The sequence below is a fragment of the Crocodylus porosus genome, unplaced genomic scaffold, assembly GCF_001723895.1.
Source record: "Crocodylus porosus isolate Cpor-Errol unplaced genomic scaffold, CroPor_comp1, whole genome shotgun sequence".
NCBI lineage: Eukaryota > Metazoa > Chordata > Crocodylia > Crocodylidae > Crocodylus > Crocodylus porosus.
The window spans coordinates 124,768,874-124,793,180 of record NW_017728931.1 but is presented as its reverse complement, the minus strand read 5'-3'; the positions used below and the strand labels follow the sequence as shown (position 1 = coordinate 124,793,180).

The 24,307-nt window shown below is 40.8% G+C and overlaps 1 protein-coding gene across 3 annotated transcripts in view; it reads right to left on the bottom strand.

The window, feature by feature from the left end:
• PHTF2 (putative homeodomain transcription factor 2) overlaps nt 1–24,307 on the bottom strand; it is a 154,491-nt gene that overhangs the window by 41,280 nt on the left and 88,904 nt on the right. For all 3 annotated transcript variants that reach the window (XM_019543622.1, XM_019543620.1, XM_019543621.1), the window contains exons 6-8: nt 20,433–20,598; nt 17,321–17,485; nt 2,774–2,975 (exon numbers count right to left, since the gene is read on the bottom strand). In XM_019543622.1, the coding sequence (XP_019399167.1) occupies nt 2,774–2,975; nt 17,321–17,485; nt 20,433–20,598 (533 nt within the window). The remainder of the gene's footprint in view (nt 1–2,773; nt 2,976–17,320; nt 17,486–20,432; nt 20,599–24,307) is intronic.

The following is a 24,307-nucleotide window of genomic DNA, read 5'->3' as shown; positions in this document are numbered from 1 at the left end:
CACAAATGGCAACCTATCTATAATGTGTATTTGAACAAAATCAGTGTGTAACTGAAAGCCACCTGGAATAAAAATGTATTATAGTGCCCTCCCTCCCTCCACCACCATAGGAGGTAGAATAATATAATGTTTCATTTTTGCTTCCATTCATTTTCCTACAAACTGCTGCACCTTTAGATTTTCGTATCCTGACAGTGATCCACGGTCATTGTCAAGCAACATATCCTTCTTTCTCCCTATTCTCTGCTTTTCAAAAATCAGCTTTCCATCCTCCTCTCCAGTTCCTGATGAAATTTCTATTATTGAGTCTTTTCTGTTCCATGGGACAGGGAGGAAAAGGACACCCTTTTAGATCATCTCTCTGCCTTTGTACACAGGCATATGGAAAGGAGAAACGATGAATTAATAAGACTGGCAAGGAAGATTTTGGCAGAGTGGACAAGGTCAGGATTTTTTGTCATTATTAGTGTGAAATTTGTACCAGACAGCAGCAAACTTGAGCCAGAAAAACATCTACAGCAGGCAAATCTGTACATAAGGCCTGAAATAACTGTGAGAGTGAGAGAGTGAGTGAGCATGCACACAAGAGCACACCTGTTGGTGTGTTACATTAAAGAAAAATAAAAAAAACCCTAAGTCAGTAAAAATCAGGTACAGGAGATAAGCACTACTCTGTGTATATCCAAATGAAAAGGACTCTCATTAGGGAGTCTCCACAGAAAATAGCAAAATGTTTGTTAATTTTTGTAAATGCTATTTTCTAATTTATAAGGGTTAAAATAACTCTTGAAGAGCATTTTTTCAGAATACCCTAAACCGCACATGGTTAAAACCCAGGCATCACCACAAAGGTTTTAAGTGTCCTTCCTTCTGCAAAGTTGAGGTAGTAATGGTATATTTTAGCCCTGTGTAATTTTTTATGCATTTCTTTTTAATAAAATAGTGCCTAGATCTCAGCAATATGCCTGTAAAAGAAAAAGAATATTGAAAAGATAAAAAAGAGAAAGCATTAGGGAAACAAGGAAAGAAAATAAGTGAACACCCTGAAGGTCGAACTTACACTTAAGCCCCAAGTACCATAACATGAGTTTTATTTTAAAAACTTTTTGCAAATTCATAAGTTAAATAGAGACTGGTTTAGGTTTAGATTAAATATCAGGAAAAACTTCTTAATTGTAGAACAGATTGACAATGAAATAAACTGCCTAAAGAAGTTCTGGAACCTCCTTTATTAGAGTTTTTTAAGAAGTTGAATATGTATTTGTCTGAGATGATTTAGGAATAGTTTGAGATGTAATGTGGCAGTGCTGCACCCTGGGCAGCAGTTGCACTCAGCTACCCCACTAAGGCTATGTATACACATTCAAATCATCCACCTTTCCCAGGTTTGCTCGAGAGAAAAACTGACCTGTACAGAAGTTCAGACAGAGAAACAAAGACTGCCAGTATGGATGCTGAGGCTACCTAGAGCACACAGCCCAAACAGCTTTTCAGGCATGTGTGTTTGTTTGTTTTTTAAGTGAACATAGGTAGGGATTGGCAGGGAAGGTGGGGGTGAGGTCTGTGCTGTGCACAGAAGAGTCCTCCAGCCTTTCCCAGCCCTGTGCTGTGCTGTGCTGTGCTGTAGCCCAGGCTAGGCAGGGCATATGCTTGTATGTTTCCCTGTACCCAAATGCTTTGATTCAGGCAGGGAACAAGCCAGAAGCAGAACATACCCCAAAGTCTAAATACAGACAGTCAAAAAGCCCTAGGCTGAATCAATTCAATCTTTGCAGGTTAGTCTAAGCTGCACAGATTGAACTGATAAGCAAGTGAACAGGCATTCACTTTTGATCCTAGAAATGCAGCCACCTGCCTGCAGTGGCCAAGGCTAGAAGCTGGGGGGCACTAGGAAACACCTCCCAGCTCGGCTGAAGCAGATAGCTTGGGCTAAGGCTAGCCCACCCACCCTGTGAGAGGGAGCTTGCAGGGGAGGTTCAAAGCATCCTGGGATGTTGGAGGCTATGAGTTAACTCTGCATCTGGAGGGGATCTAGAACAGAAGTTCAATAAACCAATTTTAACCTAAATCAGCTAAGGCTGATACTATATCCATCCAGATTTATCTTAAATCAGTTTTGGCCACTATGAAAGCTGTTTACATGTACTGAACTTCTGTTGTGTTACAGATCTGAACTGGTTTCTGATCACTTATATTGGGCTAGGGACAGAAACTACACATAAACCAAGTGCTTCAGCACAGTGCTTTTCCAGCCCAAAGCATTCAGGGGGCTTCTGCTCCCTGCCTGGCTAGGACTGATGCATGCTCCCCCTCACCCTGTGGGAGAGAGAAAAAGCAACAGTAAAGCACACTGGCTGTCTATACAGAAGTTCTGTCTCCTTAGAGATATTCTCTAGGGAAACACTTCACTCTGGTTGTTTCCGTGTTATTTTTATCCCAGAGTGGCCACTTTTACTCCAGGAGAAAAATTACGAACTGCCATACACTCTTGGTTTCCCCAGGAAAGAGCAAGGACTCTCCCTGGAGAAACTGAACATCATCCAAGTCTTAAGTCGATGACCAGGGCTTCTGTGACTTCTGCCTTGGTGCGCCCCTGCCTCTTAGTTATGCTACTAGAAATAGCATCTGTGCGAGGAGTTGGAATAGATGATCCTTCAGATCCCTTCCAACCTCATGATTCTATCCAAAGTGCTATGGCACAAATATAAATATAATTTGACAAACTATTACTAATTATATAAAATTGTTGCCAAAAGCAATGAAGCACACTTACTTTGTGATGACTATGATTGTTGTATGCATTTCTTACGGTTCCTGTGCTCCAGCCTGCCTCATCTGGCCTAATCTCTTCACAGTGAGGCTCATGTGTTTGTGTGCCATCTTCACTGCTTTTGCCTGTCTTTTTTCCATCAAGGGAAACATAGCCATTATCAGTCTCTGTTGATTTATCTATTGAGCTCTTTGTTTTCTTTGACCTAAATTAAAAGCAAAAAGTGCATAAAATTACTGTATTCCCGGTAAAAGAAATATTCCTTTTAAACATCTAACTTTCTGCCGTCCACATTTTTATTTTACTGTTGAGATGGATTAAAACTAGTACTTAAATGAAGCAACTGATGCAGTTGTGTTTTTACTCTTTTACCATTTCATAATCTTAACAAGTAATATCAAAATACCAAATAAAACTACAAAACCCAAATACATTAAAGAATAAAGTTATATAGACTACTAAAAGAGGCATGGACCCAGAAAAAACTTTATTTTACATCCCATTCCCTTAGTTTAAAAACTAAGCTTTTAGAACACTTACTTACTAAGAATGAATGGAATGAATTCCCTTGATAGTAAGATGGTAACAAACAGAAAATATATTCACCAGCAGAAATATTCTCACCAGTTATTTCAACGAAAACTTCCTAGTTTTTGCACTTTAGGGACAAAAAAGTGCAGAACTAAGTCATCCAACAGTATTGTTCTTTGGTCTTAAATCCTTCTTTTCCATTCCAAATGCAGTTTATGTTTATTAGAAGATTTTCAGATGAATAAAGTAGGTTGCTACCATTTAGTTTTGAGTGTTATGTCTCCTCCAAAGAGGCAATATCCGTTTATCATCTTCAGTAATTATGCTTAAGACCTCCTCTTGCAAAGTCTGAAAGAATTGCCTAAGTAAAGAATAGAAGGCCTATACCAAATGACAATTCCTTGGGAGAAACCAGGAAGAATGTGGACAGGAAGAAAGACGATAATCATAAAATGGCATACCTATGAAGTCTTCCTTGTAATTTGTTCCTCTTCTTCCATCTTACATACCAATAGTTTTGACTAATCAACAGATGAAGCAATCAGCAGAATTTTCAAAGATGGGCATACCTACAGCGCACTTTATATGACTGCATCTCCAAATTAAGATGCTGCCAGAGATATGAAGTCCATGTGATTATGGAAGTAAATGTAGGGCTGTGTGAAGCTTCCGTCACTAATTTGATCTGGTGGAGATTCAGCCTGATTCGGTAGCCGAATCTCTGAATCCGAATCAAATCAGGAGACCCTTTAATCTCTCCAAATTGAATCAGAACCCTCCAAATCATTTCGGAGAGATCTGATGATTCAGACACAGACACAGCTTTAAATGATTTTTCTGCATACGTCAAGTTACTAGGTGGCTCATGAATGCTGACATGCTGGGGCAGATGAAGCATCCCACAGAAGTGCAGGGGGTCCCCAGTGCACTTGGCGGTGGACCCAGAAGTGGACTAGATGCACTTCTGGTTCACTTCCAGGTCCACCATGGAGCGTGTGGGTGGCCCTGCACACCCTGGCTCAATGACTGGTGTCAGGGTGGTGCGCCACCGAGCACACAGATGCCCCCCCACCCCCGCACTCCTGTAGGATGCTCCAACTGCCCCACCATCTTATCGTTCACAAGCCATGCTGGTACCTTGAGGTATGTAGAAAAAACATTTAAAGTTGTGTCTATGGCCAAATTGCTGATTCTCTGAATCAGCCTCAAATCTTCAGATTCAGATTTGACCAAAGCAAATCAGGACAGTGATCCAAATCAACGAATTGAATCACTGTCCCCAAATAGGGCCGAATCTGAATCGAATATGGCCCACTTTGCACACCCCTAAGGAAATGTGTGAAAGAAGTAGTAGGTGACCATCTTACCAACTGACGAGACAAATTATAGTAGATCTTCACTTTGCTGTCAGCCTGCCAGGTCTTACATAGGAAATCTTTACCCAGTGAATAATAGAGTACTGTGCCAGCCTGCCCTTGTTATAGCCATTTGAATCCAGTAAGCAGCTGCTGCTTACGTTTCTATATCTTAAGAACTGGGTGTGAACATGTTAAAACCAAAATATCCACATTGGGCTACATCCTATTCCACCTATTAAATACTTGAGTGCCATTTAGATGACAAAGTGCCATTTAGATTTCAAATCCCTGAAAATGTTTAACCCGGTTACTTTTGTAATGGGCCATCATCTTAGCTTTAAGGCTAAAATCATAAAAAGTGGTGAGGAGCAGGAAGACCTACCCATTTTTGTGTTAATGGTTCTTCAGGAATAGGATCACATAGAGCCTTTCCTGCCAAAGACCTGTATACATGGCCGAGAGGTAAAACAGAATTTACCCTTTTGGATCGAGACCCTGCAGCTTTCTTCTGCGTAGAGGGCTTGGGATATGTAGTAGGTAAAACAACAAGCTATTCTTTGTAGGAGCCCCTATAAATATCACTAATGAGAAACACACCATGATGTAGCTGGACCATTGCATCTCCTAATAACGGGAATGTGGAAAGGCTTGAAGGACTCCAGTTATTGGTTAACTTTCATTTAAACAACATGGAAATGTTAAATACATTGTGGGGACCAGGGAAAAGAGAAGACTTATCTGGGGAGAAGGAGGAAGAAGTTGTAATGAAGAAATAAAGGAACTCAACTGTCATGCCCTTTCGAGCTAAAACACTACTTAAAAATATTCTCATAAATTCAAACAAAGGATCCATAAAACACATTCAAAACTAGCAATCCTAAAACAATCAGTTGATTATTTTGGGTTGCAAAGAAAAGAGCATATCACTTCAAATGCGACCGGGACCCTGTAATATGCAACCCAATCCACGCTGAGTTACTGCAGAATTTATTGAAATAGAAACATGGAGAGTACATATTTACTTTTTTTCACAAGGCTCAAGAGGTGTTGAAGGAAGTAGAAACAAATAGCACGCTCCTCAGTCTTCCCTAGGAGAATAAAAACTAAATGAATCCTCTATAAACTGCAGAACAGAGAACTAGATCTCCTCCTCTGTGAGCATGCATACTGAAATGACACCCCAGCCTAATAGGCTCACAGTCATGCTTCTCTAGTTGGGACTCAGCAGGGATTCATGAACAAAGCAGTGGATGAAGAACCATCCTTCCAGGGGGAAAAAATTGTCACTGAAGGAATGTCAACTTCAGGGAGTAACATTTAATTGAACCCTGGGTTCATACAAGATGCAAATGGCCAAAAAGCAGAAGGTACCTAACTGGGAGAGTAAAACTGTGGAAAAATAAAGTTTCTAACCTCTGAGAAACCAGTAGAGATAAGAATGGCAAAACAGTCTCCTGAAATGGGAGCAATTAAGACTTCTTTCAGTATGACAGATACTCAAGATTCTTACTCATGACCAGTATTTTTGTTTCTTTTTACATCCATGGTCTGGCTAAGGACTCAAGCCAAAACTACTCAGAATAAGTTATCCAGGTAGTGGCAATTCTCTTGGCGCACACTGTCTGTGAGGACAGTGAGTATCTTGATGCAAAATGAATGAAAATAAGTTGAAAGTAATTTGAAAAGAATGCCTTGGGTAAAATGGAGATCTTTCAAGTCCTCCAAACAAGGGAAACACAATTTTCAGCTTACTAGGACATGTAAGTTTCTGTAGTAAGTCTCACTGAAAAGATCTGTTGCGTAAGAATATGAAGATCTAGTATTAGATCAAAACCTTCATATGCTAACTTGCTAAAGAGTAGAATCCCCATCCCTTCCTTACGTATAGGATTTGGGCAAGAAAAGGGCTCAAGGAGAACTACCTTGGACTTTCAAGTCAGGCAATAGCTTACAATCTCAGAGAAACAACAAGGCAACCATGCAGCTCCAACTTTGAGCACCCTTTAACAAGGTTGCTTGATAAGGACCTGAAAAGAAATATAGATAGGACTGGGTCAGCTAACCCTTCAGTATTATTTCTGCAAAAATTGGCAGGAAGAGGCAAAGATATTTATTGTAAGGGCATTTGTTCTGGAAACAGGAGAAAGAACAGTTATGACTACAGTGAAAAAGGACCAACAACTTTGAGAAGGGTAAATAGAAGACTCAAATTTCTTCCCTCTCAAAGTTGATGAAAGAGGAAGAGCTGCCACTGGAGAAACCGGACCAAAATTAGAATGGCAAAGGCAGTCAGTGTTCGAGGTGTTCTTCAATTCTTCTGTTCAAATCTTCCTCAATCAGTGTCAAATGTCTGAGGGTTGTTAACATGTTTAGCCTTTAGTCTTCCCTACTACTTGAATCCAGTTCTTCGACTAGCTATGCCCAACATCTCAATTTAGATGATCTATCTACAAAGCTAGACTGAGCAGTGATTCTCAACCAGGGTGCCAGAACTGTGGCATCCTAGTAAGGGTTCCATAGCATCCTTTTAGATGGGCAAACACCTATACATGCTTACCAAGATTAGAAATGTAGACTTCAAATAGGAATGCATAATGTCAAATACACCCTGATCAGTTGTGGTCTTTCTGAGTTCTTTGCATCAGAAGAATTGCTACATTTACTAAAATGTAAGACGAGCCTATATAAGACAACCCCCCAGAAATTAGCTTTTATATATATAAATTTCTTATTAAATTTCCAGCTACAGAATCTAATTATTGGAGGTTTGCTTTGAAATTGTCCCCCCTCCTAGTGTTACACCAGGAAAAATAGATCTGTGTGGTCAGCTAGCCCTCTTGCCCTCTGCCTCCCCCTAACTTTTTCCCCCTGCAGACCCTTCCCCAACTCCTTACTGTCAGACCCTGCTAGAAATGAGGTGCAAATTTGCCTATATACAAATTACTACAGGTACCCACAAACTTAGTTCATCCACAATTGATGCATTTTACCTATTTTGAAACTGCTGCAGGTTTTAGCATAGGTACTCCATAAAAATACTTTTAAGCAGCACTTCTGTACCTACCTATCTGTAATACAAACCATGCATGATATTGGTCCATTGCTAACAGGTTCATCATTTACCACACTGGCAGGGCCCCAGTGTCATTAGCATTTCAAGCCACGTTGACAGTTTAGCAGTTTAGTACTGCTCAGTATATGTGTATACCACCCTCCCACCAAGGATCCCCGAGCTAATTATCCCCACACTTATGACTGGAACTGGATGTTCTTTGTCACAAATCCTGGGATCCTCCAAAACTTATGAGGCACCTATATACTTGCCAGATGTCTGCTCCAACGTGCTAATTAGCATGCTCAGCAGCCGCATCATGTGTATTTAGCGTCCCTGTGCTTCAAACCAACAGCAGGGGCACTTTTACTAAAGCTCACTGAATGGCCACTTCCCCTCTGGAGCACATATAAAGATGCCCTGTATGCAGATGAGGTGCAGGGCAACCTGATCCAGCTCCAGATTGTAGAGGGTGGGGACACAGTAATATGTGACAGCCTGAGAGAGGACAACATGGGGGTTCTGGGTGAACTATTTGGGCCTCCATTTCTTGATATTTACCAGCCATTTAAGGCTGATGAAGAAACAGGAATCATTAGAAATGGGAAAGAAATGCACAGCTCAGCTGAGAGACCAAAAAGGATATTGAAATGTATTCAGCACAGTGGTCACCATGATATGACAGAGTCAGAGCTTAGAGGCAAAGCAAAGGGCACTAGCCACAATGGGCTCATTCAGATGGGCTTGTGGCAGGTTCCCTTGGCCTTTTGGCTAAGATCAAGTGAAACGGGGGGGGGCACTTGAGCCCCAAGGCCTCTGGGCCTGCGACTTGTATGTAGAATGTCAGCCTGGACTGAGGGGGAGGGAAGGTATCTGAAGCCCCAGACCACTAGGCCTAGGAGGAGAATACTTGCCTGGCGGTAGAGTTACAGACTCAATGACTGAATTCTGCTCAAATTTTGGAAATTGACTATTGGGATTTGCCCAAACAAATCTGAAATGGATTTGGCCTTAATAAATCAATTTCATAGCTGGCTTCTATTACTGAGCGCATGCTACATTTGACAGTAGTTTGATAACAGACAATGTATTTAATGAGTAGGGACCTACCCGAATTGCAATTTTGCCTAACTCACGAAATCTAGCATTGCCTGAGAAATGGGGCAATGCCTGCAAAAACTGAGAAAAAAAAATTTACTGAAAATAAAATGCTGACTCCCTAGTGAAAGCCAGCAGTCCTCATAGCCTCTGCAACCCAGCCATGCAGGCCACTGTGGGGAAGGGGAGCTAATGACACAAAGGGAAGCCCAGAATGGCTGCCACCTCCCTGCCCTTCACCGCCAACTGAGAAGATCTGCCTGTTATGAAACTCCACCCTTCTCCATCAATTGGCAGCAAGGTGGGGGGAGGCGCATGATGGACTGCCCTTAGCCAATCAGCAGTGAAGGGTGGGGCCATATGACAAACAGACCTTGCAGCCAATCAGCAGTAGCAAGGGGTGAGGCCACCAAGCCCCCTCAGCCGGAGGTATGGGTGGGGACCCTCACCACAATAAGCTGGCAAAAATGGCAGCCGGCCCCATGATCTGCCCACAAAATCAGCCAGCTGCCTCCTCAATTTGAGTAGACCCCTATTAATGAGGTTTTCTTGTATGTGAATATAAGATGAGGGGCTTTTTTCCATCTAAGCTGACTGAGGGGGAAAAAACTTGTCTTGTAATTGGGTAAATAAGGTACTCTATTCTTTTTCCATAGTCAAGAAATGAGGTAAGAACTGGCATTTTCTGAGGGGTGCTTTGAGTCTAAAAAAGTTTAAGAACCTGTGATCTAACAGCTTTTTTAAAGTGAAAGGATTTCTGCAAAAACAGACTCCCCTACACGGAACTGAGCAGGGTGAACAAGGCCCTCATTATGTTACTCAAAGGAGAAGACAATAGAGCAAGTGTGAAGTGAGGGGAAAATATGTATAGAGAAGAACCCTCAAAATTGGTCTTACCCAGTTCTGCTTTTCTAGAAATTTAGCATCTTAGCTTCTGAAGAACAGCTCCTGCTACAATATGAACTCTGGCAAGGAAAATAGCAGCAAGAAGGAAGATATGACTATATTTTTAACTCTACACTTCTTTTTTCCATGTCTTCTGTTTCTCAAGGCTCTGACTTATTTGATTTTGAAGAAGTAGCTCACCATACAGAGAATCAAAGCAGAGTAGTCACTTTTGAACAAGAGGAATTTGAAATACAGCAATGTCCAATTTTATAAAACAAATTGGAATCTAATTCAGATGGGGGACATACAAAAGACTGATGATTCACTTGCCTGTTTGGGGCTCTGTTTCCAGTAAGTTTAGGAGCTCCTGGAAAGTTTTCCAGCCAAAGTTTTTTTCAAGAAACACATTCTCCAAATTCATTTCACTTAGCAGCAGGGTTCTGTCAAAGATGCATCTCCTAGAACTTCCACATGCACCCCAGTGGAAGTACTATTTGCATTCGTTCTCAACATCTGTCCTTTTTGCATGATCTGTGACTTTTTTGGCACAAAAATTACTCAGCACAAAATGGTGACAGTTGTGGGGACTGCCTAATTTAGCTGCAACTAAAAGCAATTTCTGAACACAAACAGAAACAAGGGATATTCAGTATAACGAGGTTCTGGCAGAGGAGGAAGGAGGATAGGGTGGAATATACAGATACATAATACATAATGTTATAAAACATAATGGGTTTTGTTTGTTTGTTCTCTTTAAAGAAAAAGGATGCATTTTAAAAAAGTTAAAACACCAAATATCCCCCAATCCACCGGGAAGGCCTTTGTGTCCATATTACTGCTCCTCTGATTCCCAGTTTTATATCCCTTTCATCACACCAAAGGAACACTAAATTTGTGAGGTAAATGATTATTTATCATTTGAGATTATTTGTAAAATATATAGCCAACTCAGTTATACAACACAAGAAAAGTGGGTGCCCCAAGGGATTTAAAATTAAGCTAACTGCTCAGCAGACCAGGTCAAGAAGGGCATTCTATCTATAAGGTGAAGTGTAGAAGAAAGCACAGAAACAGCAACAGAGAACATAAACTTAAGGACATCACAGATGAAACTATAAAAGGGGAAAGAGTTACAAAATAGAGGACAATACCAGGTAAGTAAAAGGGAATGTAATGTGGAGTCTTTATTCTCCTTTCCCTTCTTCTGCCTTGTTCACATGCTTTACATAAGGAGAGAAGAAAGAAAAGACAGAAGGATAAGAGGCTTAAAGTAACTGCTACTCCACGTCTTCAGTATAGACAACTGTGGCTTAATATTAGTCAGTAGTATGTATAGAAATGTGCCTCCTGCTTCTTGACACAGCCATAAAATGGATAGTCAAACCTACTGCAGGATAAAATAGAAGTATACGAACATAAATTGTTTCATATTTAGAATATTTCAATAAAATATATTCTTATTATTATGGATTATATACATAATATCTATCAAGAGAGAAAAGTATATATAACTAAGTTTAAAATTAAATCGTGGAACATTACTATACATTGTAAAATCCTTAAAACAGCTGAAGACTGGTTCATTTGCCTTCTGGTTTTTATAACAGTATTTTAGCATGTGCACAGATGTATTTTAAATTTCTAAAATCTATTTAGCCTGATGGACTCCAGTTGAACATATTATTGATGCTTCTTTGACAAAAATGTCAAAATAGCAAAATCAGTTCCTCAAAAGTGTGCTTTGGTCCTATGATATTAAATAATTGAGGACGATGAGAAAGCTGAAGAGATGGTAAGAGTGGTATGTGTGGGAAGATTGTTATTTATGGAAAACAGCTTGTCAAGCCTTTAGAAGCAAGTAGGACAATTTGCTACTGCCATCCTGTTCTGTATATAAGAGCATGAGATTCAGAAATTTTCAACTTCCAGCATTAAAAATATAAAGCAGTATCAGTGACAAAATACTTACAGCAGAAGAACAACAAAAGGCTCACATTTAATACACGAAATAATATTTTATGCATCTGTTACTTTTTCATAGGCTACAGTGGATGAAAGAATTAATGAGAAAGTTACAATTCAGTACAAAATAATTAAGTGCTCAATTCTGATCAAGCCTATCATGAAAATAAATGTCACAGTTAAAAATCTTCAGATACACAGCTATTCAGTCCCTTAAAGCTTTCTTCTGTGTGCAGTGTACTGAAAACAAAGCAAGTTAAATGGTTTCTGGCAGTTTCTGGCAAAACTTTAAACAACATATGTAATAAAATATGAAAAAACCCACTGTAATCCTTGCACACAATGCATTCGCCTAAAAAAAGTGAACCATAAACCTAACTATCCTGTGACTTGCTAAATTAGATGGGTGAAGCAGAGTTACACCAGGTGTATTAATATCATCTTGTTGAAGTCCACATGCCAGATTGGCCCCAAAGACCCCTCTCCCCCACAACGTGCTAGATCTAGTATTTGCAGCACCTACTCTGGATAGATCCAGATATGCATGACATATAGTGCCTGCTCCAGCTGGTCCAGGCTGGATGCTGTATGCAGTGTAGGTCACTGGCTGGCTGAAGCAGGCACTGCATGCAGAGCAATCCCAAATCTGCCAAAGTGGGCACCAGATCCAGCATCCTGGGAGCTTTTCCCACCCCCCACCCCCAAGCTGGATCCAGTGCCCACTGTGGCTGGTTTGGGACCCATTCCAGGACCGATACAGCACATGATGCCCACTCTGGACCAGCTGGAGCAGGTGCCACGTGTGGCTTGCATCCCAGATTTGCCAGAGTAGGCATCACATGTGATGCAGTCCTGAAGAAGGGGGGAAGAGGAGGGTCCCTGACTGGCCAGAACCAGTCTGGATCATGTGGCTTTGCAGCTGTATCCAGCAACTCACAAGCCACATCTTTTGACACTGCTGGGTTACAACAGCTCTTCCAGCCTTGGCTTGAAATCAGCATGGGTTCGTAAGCCAATGGGCTAAGTACAGAGGTTCAAAAAGTCAGAGGCAGAATCAATTCAATTTTTGCACGTTTTTCTAACCTGCATAGATTGAACCGATAACAAACTGTACTGGCGTTTAATGTTCTTGTGACCAAGACAGACAAAAGCCTGCACTGGCCCAGGCCAGGAGCGTCGGGGTGCTCACACATGACTTCTTATACTGCTGAAGGCTGCTGAACCCAGCAGACTGGCAGCCCACACTTGATTGGCTGCTAGACACACACCCGCACCCCTGCTGTCAGCTGCAGGGAGGGGGAGAACCAGCAGACAAATCTCTTCCCAGCCCAACCCCCTCAACAACCATCTGCTTCTGAGGCACAGGGGCATGGGGGAAATGCACGCCTCCAGCCCAGCTCCAGCCCCCCCAGCTGGGTCTGCAACGCTGGGGGCCAACGCCAAACCAGAGGGGGTGCATTTCTGCCCTTGCCTCTCAGAAGTAGGTGGCTGGCAAGGGGACAGAGGTAGGGTGATCGTAGCACAGCTCAAGAAGCAAAAAGGCCCTGTGGCTTTCCCTCCCCCCTGCTCCGCCTGCTGTGCAGACCCAGGCTAAGGGTGCCTGGGGGTCTGTTCCCCTGTCCCCCCGTCCCACCAGGCTGACCCGCACAAGCAGGAACCAGGCTAGGGAGCAGAGGCTTTGGTACCTCAGTTCTGTGACAGCTGGGGGCGATGCTAGCCCTCCTCCCCTGGAGCAGAAAGCACAGCCCAGGGCTGCAAAGCATCCTGGGATGCTGGGGCACCATGAGGTAACTTGAGTCAGGAGGGGATCTGGGACAAAAGTTCCATAAACCAGTTTAACCTAAATCACTTAAGTCTTCTCCTACATCCATCCAGGTTTATCTTAAACTGGGCTCAGCCATTTTGAAACTGGTTTATGTGAGCTAAACTTCTGCTGTGTTCCAGGCTTAAACTGGTTTCCAATCACTTAAACTGGTTTGAGTGCAACTTCTGTCCCTAGCCACAAAGTTAAAAATGGTTCAGATTGGAACAAACCTGCTTTCTTCAATATCTCTGCTGTAGAGATCAGGTTAGATAAGATCTACGCTTCTGCACATGTTTACAGAATTAGGATTGGCTGTCACAGGAAAAATTATATGCATTCACCTCTTGTGGCATTTCCCCAAAAACACTATTTGAATGTGAAAAATTTTAGGAAATAGCAGATCACCCAGATAGAACATAATATACATTTTTGTTCCAACTAAAAGTTTGGATACATGATGTGTGGTTGTCAGGAAATGTAAATAGCAGCTGCACTCCAGATGAAGGCTAATTTTGAAAACATTCAAGGCTTGAGCCAAAGCTTGTGGATTTTTACTTATTTTCAAGGACAACTAACTGACCTGCACTGACAATTCATAAACACTAAGTTATTTTTCCTCCTCTTATTGTGTGTGTATGTAGAGCCTTGGCACTGCTGAGGTCTTTGGGCAATATCAGAATCTAAACAATAAATTATGTTTTGTGTACTGCTTCTCCCTGTCATCAACACTCAAAATTCGGTCACAATTTCACAGCTTGATTTTTACACCAACACATTTCTGTTTAGGATATGCTTAAAAAAACAGGAAAAAAATGCTGGACTAGCTCCTAGCACCTTGAAATACAGTACATTTGCTACAGTCAATGAGAGAGTCCCCCATGAACCCATATATACTGTCTAACACAGGTCTCAGGATCTGCTATACATATACAGTAACTTAGAACAGTGGGCCAGACTCAACCCTTAACAAAACTGTAGACATTTAATAGTATTGTTAACACTGTTTAACAAAGAGTATACTGGGTCATCCCTGAAAATTAAATTCAAATAAAGAGAGATTTTTGGACAAATACATGTTAAACTGCTTAATATTTCTATCAAAATACTAATTTAGCAGAACAACCTTTAAGTCTTAAGAAAAACACTGGTCTTAGCCACAAGGTTTCACCACACACACCCAATTCATTTGATATTATTGTACTCAATATCTTGGGTGTTTGTACAAAACAAATATGCATGCTATTTCCTCTGCTGTGGAAAAAGGAATCAGCTGAGGACAGTCTATATATCATAAATCATGCAAGTAAATATCTGGTAATGAATTTAACTTTTGGTTTTGGAAAAAGTCCCAAAATCAAATTCAGTTCAACTTATTCCATGCCAAAGGCTATGCCAGCAGTAGCATATTCCACTGTATCAGCACTAGAGCAAAAACAGAAGTTTCACCACTTCTAGCTTCTACAGGTTTTCACATTGAGTGCAACTACACTCTTCTGATGAAGGAAAACAGAAGTAATCATTCACGTTTAATGTTAGATGTTCCTTTAGTTAAAGTAGTTAGAGTATGGGAACAAGTTTTACTTAATAATAATTTCACTGATGCTACACCCTTTGAGAGATAAGCATTCGTTAAATTCTTAGGAATTTTCTTATTCTCATTATAAAGGGAAAACCAAAAACCATTTAATTACCAAAAATGCATTTTAATATAGTATTTTCAAACATTGTGGCCAATCATTGGGTAACTGGTCTACTGAATGACTTGACTTGAATAAGGCTAAGGTTGGTGGGAAATTTCCCATTAAAAGAATAGTTAGGTACAGCAACAGATTACTTAAGAGTGTGGAATTCCCATCAATGTTTTTAAGAACAGGTTAATCAAATATCCATCACTGATGATCTAAATATACTTGATACTGCCTCAGAGGAGGAGCAATGGATCAAATGACCTCCTACTCCACTGTAGCCATGTCTTTTCAAGAGGTACCTCATTAAAGCTCCATAGAAGATACTAGTGGTAAAATTTGTAATTTAGCTGACTAAACATGAATTAATAATTTCTCAATCTTAAATTTCAAGCATAAAATGCTGTAAATAAAAATATTAAGTGAATCATTTATATGTTTTATTAATAGTAACAGACAGTAACTTCAGTTCTGGTTTCCACTTTCCCCACTTGAATTGAAAAAAAACTTTGTCTTTTTTAGGATGGGATATAACAAGTACCTCTCATTGCCCTTGTTTGATTAAATGGTGTAAACAAACATTACAGTGAGTTCTGGACAACCTACTTAACTGGAAACACTGCATATGCTGTGCCAAATCCTACTCAGTATCGTAGGCTGAACTTTGAAAAAGCAACAGCAAAGGATATGGAGATCCTACGACCTAGTCTTGTGTATTAAATGCAACTGACTTCTGGAAAACATGCACACATTGCACAACCAAGCTCCAAAACCCCTGGATTATATTTACATAAAGACCAGCTCATTTAAAATGTGTACTCAAAAAGTACATCAATAGTATTTGATAATACCTATAGGGAATGAACAAATCTATACTTGTAGCAGCTTCCAAAGGGGAGGGGGTGCCATTTATACAGCAGCTATTACACTGCAACTGTTATGAGGACATGCTCGTACAGCAATACAGGTGAGAAGCAGTTAAAGCCACAGGGATTTTCCTACACTTGTATAGCTACAGGCTCATGTAGAGGTAATGGCAACAGCTGTTGTGCTCTGCGGAGCAGTTCTCTTCCCCTTCTGAAGCTGCTCTAATTGTATGCCTGTCTATACCCTTATGTTTTTCAAGAAGTTGCTTTGAAAAAGTAATTGCTTTATGTAAGTTAAAGCAGGACAGCATTACCACTGCTGTAAAATGTATAAATGCCAGCAGTTAAATGTGATGCTTCTGATACAAAACTTTTAAACTACAGAATAAACTTCATCAGAATATAAGAGCACATAATCACAAGTATGACAGACATGTTAATGAAGTTAAATTACATGATGCATTCTATACAACAAAACATACATGTAGTAAAATGCAATATCCCTTTTCTCAAGTTTAAACCACCTTACAGGATTCGTTCCTATTTCTAAATACCTCCTTTTTTCCTTAAATTAGTATCTACAGCACTCAGAAAACTGGATTTTAAAGAATCAGTACATGTCTCTCAATAAGTTTTCCAAGGATAAAACCATCATTTTGACATTCAGCGTCTGAGAAATGGCTTCTGAAGAATACCATGTTTATACCTTCCCTCCAATAGTTAAAAAAAAAAAAAAAAAAAAAATTAAATGATACAGGCAATTTGTAGTTCACTGAACTAACCATTCTGTGGTCCTTCAAAAAAATCAAACTTCGTGTGCATTTGAATCCTGACCTCTCTTTCATTTGCAGACAGGGAGATTTGGCAGCTGAGATTAGGGTTTTGGCAAGGAAGCAATAAGCCAATGCCATCAGAAAGGTATTTAATTTTCTCAGTAAAGAAAGGTTATAATCAGGGGTATTAAATGGAATTACAGACACTTGGACAGTCAAGATCTTTCCCAGGATTTAAGAGTAATGGTTTTTATCTTTGGTAGTCCTTACATGATGTCCCTACCTCAGAAGAATCATTGCATACATCCAAATCCAACGTTTTTTTTTAAATTTCTCAGAGGTTATTTTACTGAAATGTGCCAAATGAGGACAAAATCTGTAGATACTCAAATACAACAGTGCTGAGTGTATTGTAAAAAAACATTAATACTGGATCTCTTAATAATTTACACATAAACATAGATCAGTGTTCACTTTTTCAGAAAAGGGGTAATGCATGTCTAACACATATATAGCCTTGAATAAATACAAACCCTGATAAAAGGAAAGCAGCATGCCAGATATCTCTGAAGACAGCGCCAATACTGTAAGAGGTGCTTGTACCGTAGTTCTGCACTGTTCCTTCCTGTGTGTTATCTGTAGTACTAGAGCCATCTCCTTCCCTATGTACTTCCAAATGTGCTGCTTTCCTTAATTTCCTTCATCAGAAGAGATTAAAAGTGGAAGGTAGCTTTATAAAGATAATCCACTAATTCTGTAATGTGTACAGCAATTTCATAAGCATGCAAAACATTTTCAATCCAACTCTAATAAATATAGTTTGTTAAAACTTAGTGGCTAGGGACAAACATTACACATAAACCGGTTTAAATGATCAGAAACTGGTTTAAACCTGTAACAGAACAGATGTTCAGTGCACATAAACCAGTTTGAAAATGGCTGAAACCAGTATGGAGATAAGCCTGGTTGAATGTAGTATCAAATTTAACTGATTTGGGTCACACTGGTTTATGCAATGTCTGTCCCAGACCCCTTGCTGGTTTAAGTTAAATCAGACTTAAGCCACTGCGGCATGCTTTCTGCTCCACAGCAGGGCTGGCCCCTTCCCTCTGCTCCCTGGCTGCAGCTCCGACACAGACTTGCAGGCACAGCAGCATCTCTTTTGCTTCCTCCTGCTCTGCCCCTCCCCGCTAAGTAGGGATCCCCCGTTTCCTCTGCCTTACGCAGACACCTCGGCATTAGCTAGCAGAGCACATGCTGGCTATGGTCCATGTTGTGGCAGACAGCAGCGTTAGCTTAGAGTTTTTTGGAGCTAATCGATGGCTCAGCTGGTAATGTCCCTCCATTCCTTTTTTGTTTAAGAAGAGCCTGAACTAGAGAGGCTGTTTGTTTTCTGATAGGGCAATACATGCTGATAACAAAGCTGAAAAATACTCTGTTATCAAGGAGGGGGGAACCCCTCTCTAATCCTGCCAGGGCCTGGCCACATCCGCTCAGCTCAGCTCTGCGGAAGGGAAGGGAGGGCTGCTAGCTGAGCCTGAGCCACCGCAGGCACATGCCTACATGTCTGGTATGTCTACAGTTACAAACTTATTTAGCCTAACCAGGTTGAACTAACCTGCAAAAATTGACTCAATTCAGGCTTAGGCCTTATGAGCATCTGTCCCTAAGCAGTAAGACAGAAACGGTCTTTGCTGCGAGAATAATTTTTAGGCAAAAATATACCTCTGCTAATTACCAAAAGCTCAAGCCTCAGATTTACTACTGTAATTTATAATCCCAATTCCAGTGACATAATTCCCAGTAGCAAACTGTATTTCACTTAAGTTTTGGCAGTATTAGTCCCCATCAGTAATTTCAACTCTGTTCTTTTAATGCATGCTTCTAAGAGGAAGATTATTGATCAGCAGGGATCTGGGTTTTCCATTTCCCACAGAAAAATGGGAAAAAAAAATACGGATTTTCCCTTTTAACTGAGAAATACGATGATTTTTCATTTTAAAAGAGAAACACATGGATTCTCCACTTCTGCAAAGAGCTTTGTGCAGGCTGGCAGAGTTCCAGCCTGCAAGGGGCTGGGGGGAGCAGGAGAAGGGCGTTCAGGCAGGGGGCTTACACATGTACATGGTCCCCAGGCAACCTGGAGAGCAGGTCCTGCAGAGAAGTCTGGCAGGGGAGGAGGGGAATTGAAGCCCACACAGGGAGAAAGGGACCTGGTCAGGGCTGGGGCTGTGGCCCAGTGGGGTGGTGCATGGGGCTTGGTGCCCGGGGCTGGAATGTGCAGCTACAGGGCCCCAGTGGGGAATGAGATGGAGCCACAGGCAGCTTATCCAGGAGGGCAGGGCTGGCTCCCCACTGCTGCACACACTATCAGGGAGGGCAGTGGGGGCACATCCCACCCAGAACTGTGCACAGGGTGGGGGCAGGCTGACCATTGTAAGCTTGGGCTTCCCCCTTGCTGCCCTCCCCCGGGTCTTTCGCAGTGCAGCAGGTAGGACCTAGTGCAACAGGGCAGAGCAAAGCAGAGCAGGGCTGGGCAGTGAAGGGAAGCTCAATGCCGCTGCCACAAGCCCTGCACTGACATGGAGAGGTGCCCCCTGCCTAGCCAGCAGCAGTGGGGATGGCAGTGCAGAGTTGTGGGCCTCACTGCTGCTAGGGGGACAGGCGGCACCTCAACAAGGTGGTGCAGAGCTCCCCAGCAGCGGCAATGAGCTTCCCCACCCAGCCCTGCTGTGCAGGGTCCTGCCCACTGTGCTGGAGGCCCCAAGAGTAGGACAGCAGAGTGGGGATCCAAGTCCACCCCCCAGCTCCACTCTGGCCGTGCCACCTGCAGGAGAGGGGGAGCTGGGCTCTGTGCTCCGCTCCACCACAGCAGTCGCTTCCTGTGGGCGGCAGTTGGGGTTTGGGCACTGCTGCGGGGGCCCCCTCCAGCAGAGCCCAAGGGGCTGCGGGTGGGGAGTGAGGGGCACCAGCAGGGGTGGGGTGGGGGCTGTGCGTTGGGAGTGAGATGCCTGGACCTGGGTCCTGGTGGGTGAAAAGGGCAGGGAGAGCTCTGATTTTTCATGATAAAAAACCCAAATCAAATACCAAAATTTACAAACACTTAGAATTTATTTTATTATAGTTATTGAGGCACTGGAAGGCTTCCAAATTGCTTAAAAATTATAAATGCATCAAGAAAACATTCTGTTCAATTGATATAGTGGCATTTCATTTTAATTGTGATTTCAGCATTTTTAAATGAAAGAATTTGAAAAAAAAATTGTCAGAGAATTTACAATTTTTAAACAGAGAAAACCAAGATCCCTGTTGATCTGGATTGTGAACTGAAAAATTTAAAGTCACAATAATGTTTACAGGAATGTCACTTTAATACTAAGTGACAACCATTTATAAGCAAGAGTAAGGGTCAACATATTGTCAAATAAAAGTGAAATCAAGCAAATACTGGAGATTCACAGCCAATTTCAAAGATTAATAACAATATAAAATACAGACCAAAATTCTTAAACCTCATCCTCTATGTAAACAAAAACCTTGCAAAATGGCCCACTGAATGTATATTCCAGAATAATTCCATGCATGTATATTCCAGGATCACTTCATGATCCTAACTGATTAAGAACATTTTAGTACAGACTGTACCTTCTTCTTTTACCCCCTGTGCTGGGAGGTGGTTTAGGAGTTCGTGTTGAGACAATCTGGCAATGCACAGTTCCAAGTAGCAACATTAGCCATATTGGCCCAATTACTTCAGTCAGAGGTATATTATGTGGGTTTTGTGCTGTATAGAATAATACTACTGCGGCAACTGCAAAAAAAGGAAAAGAAATTCAGTTCAGTGTCTGAAGAGTCTTGAAATTCTTTGCGTGATCAACCAATTATACAGATTTTCACAAAATCAACACTGTTGACAACATTAAATATCCTGTCCTGAATCCTGATCGCTTCTTGTTTCAGTTGGAACTGACTGAAGTCAAATATCCCCTAATGCATCTTGTGTTCTAAAATGGCAGATCACATATTCCATCTACATTTATACCAAGACTAAAAACAAAATTATATGCTCCACTATATTCCAAATTTAGGCCTAATATTTTACTTGAACACATGGAAGCAACTTCCAGGTCTGGTGATCTCAGCAGATATGTGGAAGAAGTATTTAAAGACATCTGTGCATCTGCCACTCCAGACATAGGAAAGTATTACTTATTCTTGTTGTCATTTAATGTAAATGTATCTGTTTATATGGAAAACCCAGTATGGCCCATTTACACACTTAGAATTAGAGTGCATCAATGCATTTGCTTTTATGGGCCACTGATTCTCTCTCATAAACAGAGCACTGGCCTTCCACACTGGCATGCTGGTTTGTATCAACTGCAACAGTTTCCCACATGCATCTAGACAGCAGAACCTACATACGCTGAATTTTCATGCATTCAATAAATGTGACGCTTGTACAAAACTTTAGAGCAGGAATAAGGTGCACAAAACCTTGAGACATTTGTATTCATGGAATTGAACACAGGGAAAATGACTTTCATATGCATTTTATTCAAACTAACCATCTATAGTAAAAATATAGAGCAAGATTATTTTTTTTTTAATCGGAGATTAAAGTGTTTTTACCCTGAAAGTAGAACAAGACATTTTTTTTTTTAAATATTAAAAATCAGAAATTAAAGTGTTTTTACCCTAAAAGAGCTCAAATCTCTCTGGAACAACTATGGCTAGCAGCATGGGAGAATGAAGATAAAGAAAAAAAAACATTTGGAAGAATAAGGAATGGCAACCACTTACTTAAACAAAGCCTAGATAGATAAAAGGGCTAAGACCATTAAGTTTGAATGTCATAAAAAGGTGGCTATTTTACTTTACAAAATGGACCCTTTATCAGCCTCTAATATCTGCATGCTTGAATACAAATTAGAACATGAGGCAAAGAAAGATGTTGCCCTATTTTCAAGAGGATCCAACAAAGCTATTTTGAGATACAGCAATTTGCAAAATGCAGCGTTTGGACTATTCAGCTTTATGTCAGTTCATAAAAACTGAAAATCCTAAAAACTTCAGGTTTTAAGTTCTCAAAAAGCCATCATTATTTCTGCCATTTTCAAATGGCATATGAAGAATTTCACATATTAAGAATGCTACCTCAGTCTTTTGCAAGGATAAATATATATAATATGAAGAAACATAAAAGTTTTGCCTATATAACTAGAAAGGATGCGAGTCAGCTCAATTGCTGCTTTAAGCACAAGCTACAGCATTAACCATGTCATAGCCACTAAGGAATTGGGAGCAACTTTTGGCTGCTCAGCTATTAGTTACTGCAGATTCCTTAGCAGCTGTGAGAGGGTTAAAACTAGACACTGCCCTAACTTTCTGCCTGCCAAGTGAGAGAGAAATGAGAGTTATTTTGGCAGCCATTAGAGCATAGCATTTCCATGCTTCTGTGCCTCCATGCTTCTACTCAAGTTGAAGAGAAAAAACAAATAAAGAACAGGTTGCCTGCTTACAACACATAACCCTATTTTGAAAGACTGATTTTTCTTTGGGGAAAAGATGTTTATGCTATACGAGAAGATAAGGTAAAAAGAATACAGATGGCCTTAGGGGGAGGTGACATGGACAGCCACCCAGCCCAGCCTGCCCCTGCATCCCAGGCCAGGCCGAGTGGCATGGCAATGTGTACCATGCCACTTGCCTCCCTGCTGGACTGTGTGCCGCACCCCCTGCCCACCTGCCTGCGGTAGCACTACTGATTCTGATTTGGGGAGGAGATGTCACCAAAATAATTTCACCTGGGGCACCATTTTCCCTAAGACCAGTTTTGGAAAAATGCCATGTGGTGGCAGCCTAAGAGAAGCTTAATAAAATTACAGAAATCAACCACTTTAAAACTGAAATAACAGCACTCCGCCCAAGCAGCAATGAAAAAAAATCTTGGATTTTAACATGTTGCTATGACTCCACAAAGTATTTTTTTGCTTTGAGAATTCATCTACCAGATAATAATAGAACATGACTCCTTGATTACCGCATAAGCAAAAAACATGGTAAAATCTGATGTTTTAAAGCCACATAATCTGAAAAGGAACTGCTTTTACCAGTTACCTTTTAAACTTGTAACTACATTAAAATTACAAGCATTTTAAATTACACCACACTAAAATATCAACAAAATAATGGTCTGACTACACAAACAAGTTATCAGAGAACAAACTGGGATGTGAACTTATAACATGTTACTCTAAAGAAACTGCCCATGTGTATTGTATGCCCTTACCGCACATAACAAATGAGGCGCTTTGCTCCTTAATGAAAATGGGGAAAACTACCTCATACCTGCTATAAGATAACAGCATGCACACAGGCAGTCACTGCAAAATAGATGACATATTGCAAATTCAAACCCTAGCTTTTCCTCACAGTAATTTGTGTGTCCATAATCTAAACCGGAAGAACAGAGTTCATTACAATTCTCAGTCAGGACTGCTCCAATTACAGGTGGCAAGGAAGCAATCCAGGCCTCAACTCCAGCTGCTAGGCATGTGTTTGGGGATTGTAGGAGCACAGGTGTCAAGCTGGGCACCTCCAACTAACCAGGCACTTGGTTTCTCCTCTGTATCACTGCTGCTAGCCCAATTTTGCTCCTTTTTTCTCTACCTAATACACTTGAAATGTAACCATGATGCACTGAAGACATTTCAGAATATAAGAACTGGAAATACTCTTAAGTCCCATTATAACCCATATAGTCAATATATGCTGAGTCACAAAAATGATGCATTCCAGGAACACATTTGGCAAGCACATTGTGCTACAAGGATTTTGAAGATAAAAAAGATTGGTAATTACAATTTATTTCTGTGGTAAATTCTCATCCCAGTCATCGTACCCATAGGAACGCAATATTTAATTAAAGTTTAAAATCCTAAACTGCAGCTCCCAAGCCAGAAATATCTCTTTAATTTATCACCTCCAGCTATTCACAAAAAATGTTGTCAAAGGTGTTTTTATTTCAAATACACTGCATATATCTTAGCAAACATTAGAAGGCTTACAATTTCTGAAGTATTTTCCCCTTCAGCACTGGGCAAACCTTAGCTAAACCACTGAATTCTTTTTCTTTTGAACTGGAGTTTCTCTGTCACAATTCACTGAGGATGCATACGTTGCTACAGCTCTCTAGTTGAAACCAATTGTTTTTGTGTTTCCTGAGCAAACCCATGATACTAATTATCAGTGTTGTTTATTGCTGAAAATACAATTGCTCATGGCTGCAAGAAGGTATCACAAAACTGGTAGACAATACATATTACATGCTGATTTCAGTGAAAGACTGAAAAAAGAGGCTCATTTAGCTTTTCAACAATATATTTTATCTTCCTTAGATCACCAGGTGTTAAAGGAAATTATTATTTGGTCACTGATTCCTTCACAGGCTCAGTCCCTTCTCAGCATCTGGTGAAGTAGGCACAAACTAATCTAGAAAAGAAAACTAAGGCAAATAC